The sequence below is a fragment of the Austrofundulus limnaeus genome, unplaced genomic scaffold (genome assembly GCF_001266775.1).
Source record: "Austrofundulus limnaeus strain Quisiro unplaced genomic scaffold, Austrofundulus_limnaeus-1.0 Scaffold229, whole genome shotgun sequence".
In the NCBI taxonomy this organism is placed as follows: Eukaryota; Metazoa; Chordata; class Actinopteri; order Cyprinodontiformes; family Rivulidae; genus Austrofundulus; species Austrofundulus limnaeus.
In genome coordinates this window covers 804368-811131 of record NW_013952631.1, presented here as the reverse complement: position 1 = coordinate 811131, position 6764 = coordinate 804368, and the positions used below count along the sequence as shown (strand labels likewise).

The following is a 6764-nucleotide window of genomic DNA, read 5'->3' as shown; positions in this document are numbered from 1 at the left end:
ACACACACACACACACACACACACACACACACACACACACACACACACACACACACACGTGCGTGCGGGTACGCATAGCAAAACAACTATAGCTTTTTTCTTTTTTAACCCAGATCGGAGTCTGAATGACAGTTCTTTCTTGTTAGCTGGAGATGAAAATAAGATGTGGACAGTTGCTCACTCTTAAGTTCATCATGTTAATTTAACAGTCGGGGTCTACTCTGTGAGCGCAGCAGATCATTTCAGCAGGACGAGGAAGCTCACATGTATGGCAGGCCGCTTTTGCACTTAATCGACTTCACCACAGTTACATTCCAAGTATCTGAAATAGGTTCTTCTGGGTCACAGGAGGATAAAACTAGACATATTAGATATTTAAGTGAAATAGTATAAGATTCAACTAATGCTGAAATTGCAGACTTTTATGTGTTGTTATTTAAAAAAATGTGCACAACCTTTTAATAAATATCATTAATATTTCTGTTATTAATCATTATTCTGTGTTCATCATTCTGGTTTATCCAAGGCCAAAGATCAATAGGGCCAAACTACAGGAGTTGTCCATCTGAGGGGCATGTGTCTAAAAAAATTTAACCATTAAATGTTTAAGATGTTTATAAGACGTTCAGCCCTTATACATTTGCACTTAGAATTTTATAGAATCACTTTAAATACTTTTCAGTAAGTTATAGGTCTTGTACAATTCTGGTTCAAATAAAGAACTTTATGTTTACTAGATTGTTAACTAATTATTTTTGAGTTAATGTTGCTTTAATGAACAGTGATTAAAAAAATAACCTGTAAAACTCTGATGTTAAATGCAACGTGGTTGAAAATTTGGGTGCACCTAACTTTTGTGCTGGTGCGCCTAAGAAAAAATGTTAGGTGCACCGGTGCAACCAGTGCAAAAAGTTAGTCTAGTGCCCTGTGTGGCCCCAGTCACAATACACTTCTTGCCTTCTTGCCATCACAGTGTGATTTCTGAAAGAACCAGAGCAAAAAGGGAGTGGTCTCAAAAGGGACTTCATCTCTGTGTCCACATCACACAACTGTTTGTGAAAGAAGTGAGTGTCTAACATTAGGACAGAAGTTTTCTGTCTGCTCTCAGTTTATAAAAGGCCCCTGTATCTGTTGTTACTGTATTTACTGTCACTATTATGTTGCTCATTAGTGGAGCTTTGGTTGTTGAGGCTGAAGATCATGCTGGTTTAATTAATGTGTAACTGCCACTGAGATTTCATTGTCCTTTTTTTTGCCCCTTATATTTCGACTTTTCTTTTTTACTTTTAACTGTTTTTTTCTTCATTCCATCAGGCTCACATCCTTTTGGACTGTGGAGACGACAACATCTGTAAACCTGACCTCAGGTTGTCTGTGAAGAGGTACCCTCTGTTCTTCTGCAGCTGACAAGAAAACAGTAATATCAGAGATTTGCCCTTAAAAACCGCCCAGCCACAAAGAGCTGCCTGTGTCTCCACGCTGTCTCATCAGCACACAATTGTGCCATTTCCCTCCTTGAGTTCTTCACCATTTGACGTTTTATTTGACCGTCTACATTCAGTTCACCCAATTTTTACATTAAAATGCCCACAACAAATTTCTGACCAATAGCTGACTCATACCCCTGAGAGAAAACGTTTTTGACATACGAGAACAAAATGACGTGATTTTCATCACACAACCATGTCAGCAAAAACAGATTTTAAGTTTTAACTATATGAGGATAATCTTTCTGTTCTCTGACTGGCTGCAGCGACCGCGACAAGCTGTACATCGGAGATGACAACGCTCTCACCTTGGAGGTCAGTGCTGAGAATCGGGGCGAGGGAGCCTACGAGGCCGAGCTCCACGTCTTCCCTCCGCAGCAGGCCGATTTCACCGGTGTTGTGCGCAGTCAGGTAACGTGTCATTCACATAATTTAACATCCAGAGGATGTAAACTTTGATTCTCATCCAGAACTACCCTTCATACCGCAACGAAACATAAAGCAAAATAACATTTTAATTTTAAGTTTCTTTTTTGTTTTACTTGTTTTTCTTTCCAGTATCAAAGTAATCCAGTTATTGTTGTCACTGTGGACTAAGGCTGTGAACAAACCCGGTCAAGTTCTTTAACATAAAGCTGTAATAGTCCTCCCGTGTTTTTCACAGACCCTCTCCAGGCTCTCCTGTGCTTACAAAATGGAGAACCAGACCAAGATGGTGGTGTGTGACCTGGGGAACCCCATGAAGGGAGGAACTAAGGTCAGTGAACACCTGCATGTTCATCAGTCAGGGTGGTGAGATCTAGTTGAGATGTGGATGACCCAACAGTTAAAACCAAAAAATAACATATCAAACATAATCTAAATATGCTGCTTGGTGATTTATTGTTTTTCTCTGTGTGTGTCTGTGTGTGGTTCCTGCCCTCTGATTGGGCCCCTCCTCTAGATCCTGGCTGAGTTGAGGTTCAGCGTGCACCAGCTGTCAGAAAGCGACACATCGGTCAGATTTGACCTGCAGATAGTCAGGTATGACTGGTCAAGTTCATCCAGGATCCACCTGACTTTAGTTTAGCTGAAAAGGGGCACAGCACCACCTGCTGGCTGCACGGGGAGAACCAAGGAATTTTGTTAGACTTGCCTAATTTAAAGGAGACCAATTATGGGTCCTAGAAATTTTTATGGTATGTCTGTGGGCTATCCAGACCATGTTCATTCAATTTAATGCACAAAATAATTCTCAGGTAATAAAATTTCCCATTTTCTAGTTCTGCCTGCTCTGACTTCTGTTCAGAAGAGCTGTTTATGTTAATGAGCTCTGTTGGTAACGCCCTCCAAAAATCTATTGACATTAACTCCGCCCTCCAAAGCCAGTGTTTACGTTAGCATGGCTAATAATAGCAGAAGCTCCGTTGTACAACCATATGAGACCCTGTGAAACCCAGAGGCAGAGTTGGTCGCAGCTTCTTCTTTTTTTTTCTCTCCCTCCTCTGCGCTCACTCTGCATGCTGTTACCAGAGCAGGGAGCAGCAGCGGTTGAAATACCTCAGAAACTCGAACAAATAGGCTTTAACAAGGCTTTAATAAGCTAAACAATAGAGGTACATGAGAAAACGTGTTCATAACGAACGAAAATAAATAAATAATCAAAATTGTGTCCATGCCGGTTTTGAACCCTGGTCTCCCACTCTCTGGTCCAACATTGTACCCATTGCTCCATTGGAGACTTGTTGTAAAATGAGCAGTGCATTGCACAACAAGACCGTGACGGCTTTTTATACTGAGGAGGAGGAATCTCACCCGGGGGTTGCTAGGTAAGGGGCGGAACGCAGGTTCCGGTGGGTTGTCGTACGGCTTGTGACATCACAAAATGACGGAAGTACAAAACTTGTCGTTAATATACATTAAAAATACATTTACTTACAGTAAATATGGGTGCTTTTTTTGGTCCTAGGACTGTTTATTTAAGAAGTACATACCCAAAGTTGAGTAAAAAAACCTTTAAAAAGTGAATTTTGCACAATAGGTCCCCTTTAAGAAATGCAGGGTTAATAACAAATCTGTTATTATAATACTCTGTATTGTACGTATTGTATATGACAGATGTTATATGACAAGTGGACGGGGTTCTGGTGATAATTCGAGCGGCAGAGTTTTGAACAATTTGTAGTTTATGGAGGAGTTTGTCTGGTAAACCAAAGAGAAGTGAATTACATTAATTAAGATGAGATGTGACCAGAACGTGAACCAGAATGGCTGTATTGTTGGATGAAGGGGATGGACGCAGGCGAGAGATGTTACCTAGGTGGAAATAAGATGACTGAGTGACATTATGACATGAGAGTGGAAKGATAAGGTACTGTCAAGGATGACACCCAGACTCTTAACCTGGGGAGATGGAGAAACTAGTGAGTTGTCAACGTAAATGGAGAGATTATTAGTCTTGGAGAGTGTAGATTTGGTACTAACAAGTAAGATTTCTGTTTTGTCACTGTTAAGTTTAAGAAAGTTATTTGAAAACCAAGACCTGATTTCCTGAAGGCAATTTAAATGCTTTGCTTCATACAGAGGGTCTGGAACCTCAGTTATTGAAAAGTGATTTCGTGCTGGAGATGTGGAACCCTAACCTAACCCTAACCCAGCTTGACTGTGAAGGAAGCTAAGCTAAGAAGCTAACTTGAAACTGCACTCTCTGTAAACAACCATCCCTTACTGAGTAGAGAGAATTCCGAGCCGAACAAGATGTGTGCTGCAGACTTTGTGAAACTTTAATTTAATTTGGAGGCCTTGTCCACACGGACTGAATGGCTTCATTCCTCTGCTGCCATTGCTAAACTACGGGAAGACTAAAACGACACAGAAAATCGTTGTCGTTGTTCAAAAGTCTTCGTTCTGTTTACCGATTGGCCCAGTTGAAATTCTACCAGAGAAATCCTTGTCTATGTGAGAAATCCCAGATGAAGCAGTGAAGGAAAACTAGAATTGAGCGGAATTGTGTAGGAAGGCAAAGGCCAGACTGTTTTAAATGAATCACACACGATTTCAGAAAATATGTTCTGTCATTCAGCCATCTAATGTTTTTGTCATTCTAGTTTTAATATTTTATATAGATTTTCACCTAAATCTGCCTTTTCTATTTTTATGTGTTCTTGCCAGTTTTCTTCATCTAGTTTAAGTGGAGAAATACATTGTTGTTTGTTGATTTATTGTAGAATTGTATTTAATGACACAAAGGTGATTTGTTTGTGTTTCAGCTCTAACCAGTTTGATAACACCAGTCCTCGAGTGTCCAGCGTCACAGACCTGGACGTCCTGGCCAAAGTCTCCATCAGAGGGTAAAACACAAACTTTAACAGAACACATCTACTCCTGATTGGATTGCACTTCCTTTATGTCATCAAATGTTCAGTATTTTGATGGTATGGCCTTTATGATTGAACACACTCTGAGCATTTTATGTTCTGTCTTTGCAGATCCTCGTCTCCCAGTCAGGTGCTGCTTCCCATCGCTAACTGGAAACCCAGAGAGCCTGCGGTGACTGGAGATGACATCGGGCCTCAGATTGTACATGTCTACGAGGTATGAACACACAAACAGATGCATAGCATATGTACAGTATGTGCAGTGTGGAAAAGTTGTTTTGGTTCTTTGGTCAGTAAATTGGAGAGCAGCAGTTTTTAACTATGTTTTGTATATTTTTAACTTAAATATTTATATTTTGACAACCTAAGCAAAACAAGTTTGTATTTATTGTTTGTGTAGAAAATCATGTCTTAAATTTATGGCCTAACTGTGTAAAATTTTTAAAGTTTTGTTTTTGGTAAACAAAAGATACTGAAATGATTTTTAAGAATTGCTTTTAAAATAAAAGTATGTTTAGTTTTAAAACTCTTTTTTATTTTAATAATCAAAGCATTTTCTGTCTTTCAGTTCCAGTACATAATTTAGAATGGTTGTAAGACAAATATAAAATATGAGTTTTAATGTTTTTGAACTGTGTGGAAACTTAAACAAATTTCTGAACTTAGTTTTAGATTTCTTTTATTTTTCTAAAATGAATCCGGTTTTTCTTTGTAAAGATTGTTTGAAATGAACCTGCTGTAATAAATAAAAGTAAAAGAAGAACAACTCTGGTTCATGTTTAGTGGCACAGAAAGCATTTTAACAGAGTTCTGTCCCCTCAGCTCCTGAACAACGGGCCCAGTACGTTCAGCAAAGCATCGTTAAAGGTCAGTTGGCCGTACCGCTTCAAGAATGGCTCTCTGCTCTACATCACCAGCTTCGATACTGAAGGACCCATCAACTGCACCACCGACATGGAGATCAATCCCCTCAACGTCTCCGTAAGACTCACTAACAAGCTCCGCTCACACTAACACCTCGCACGTTTTAATCAGCTCAGTTTGTCAAATCAGTCATCAGTGGTGACAGAACCAGATGCTGTGTGCACTGACCATTAGTGCTGACTTCACTTTGAACACTTTGTGTTTGTCAGAACCCGGTGACATCACAGAACACCAGCATCGTTCCAAACAAAGATCGAGAAACAGAAGGGCGGAGTCAAAACCACGTTCGCAAGAGAGACTTGGAGTCCAGAGATGCACAGAGTGACCTGCAGACACTGGTACACCTACACACCATCAACACGTCTTTTATGGGTCATGTGACCAGCTCCTTACTCTGGAGCCTACTGCTGCTGCATCTTTGACATAACTCTACACAACATCCACAAAGAGTTACCTGTTTCAGTATAAATAACTATAACCTTTATTTGTAGGACTGCACCACAGCTGACTGTCTGCAGCTGAAATGTCAAGTTGGTCGTCTGGAGAGAACAAAGAACGCCATCCTCTTCATTTACTCCAGACTGGATGTAAATAACTTTCTCAGGGTAAATAAAATGATTTATTTTAAAATTACAACATTATTCTAACACACACACATTTAATAAAACTTTTTTTTTCAGTTTGAACCAAAAGAAGAAACTTGAGATGCATTTGTAATTTTTCACTTTATTGTTTTTGTTTGTTTGCCTTTTTTTTAGACTGAGAATCAGAATCAGTCATATGTGGTTCGCTCTAAAGCTTCATTTGAAGTCATCGAGATGCCATATAAGAAACAGCCTTTGGACATGCCTTCAAACACTACCACCGTAAGACACACCAACTCATCAGACATGCAGTATGTATAGATTTACTGTTATGATGCGTTCACACCAAACGCGATTTCAGCATCAGGAGCTGCAGGTTTACATACAAAGTCTATGGTGGACGCGCTTCAAGC

General features: G+C 39.8%; 1 protein-coding gene across 1 annotated transcript in view; it reads left to right on the top strand.

The window, feature by feature from the left end:
- The window catches only part of itgav (integrin, alpha V), a gene marked incomplete in the record, with an annotated part of 42094 nt that overhangs the window by 26681 nt on the left and 8649 nt on the right, over positions 1–6764 (top strand). Inside the window, 10 exon segments of the mRNA XM_014019761.1 lie at positions 1315–1382; positions 1754–1898; positions 2152–2244; positions 2431–2510; positions 4736–4816; positions 4955–5060; positions 5666–5824; positions 5977–6105; positions 6259–6372; positions 6526–6633. Of these exon segments, the coding sequence (XP_013875215.1) occupies positions 1315–1382; positions 1754–1898; positions 2152–2244; positions 2431–2510; positions 4736–4816; positions 4955–5060; positions 5666–5824; positions 5977–6105; positions 6259–6372; positions 6526–6633 (1083 nt within the window).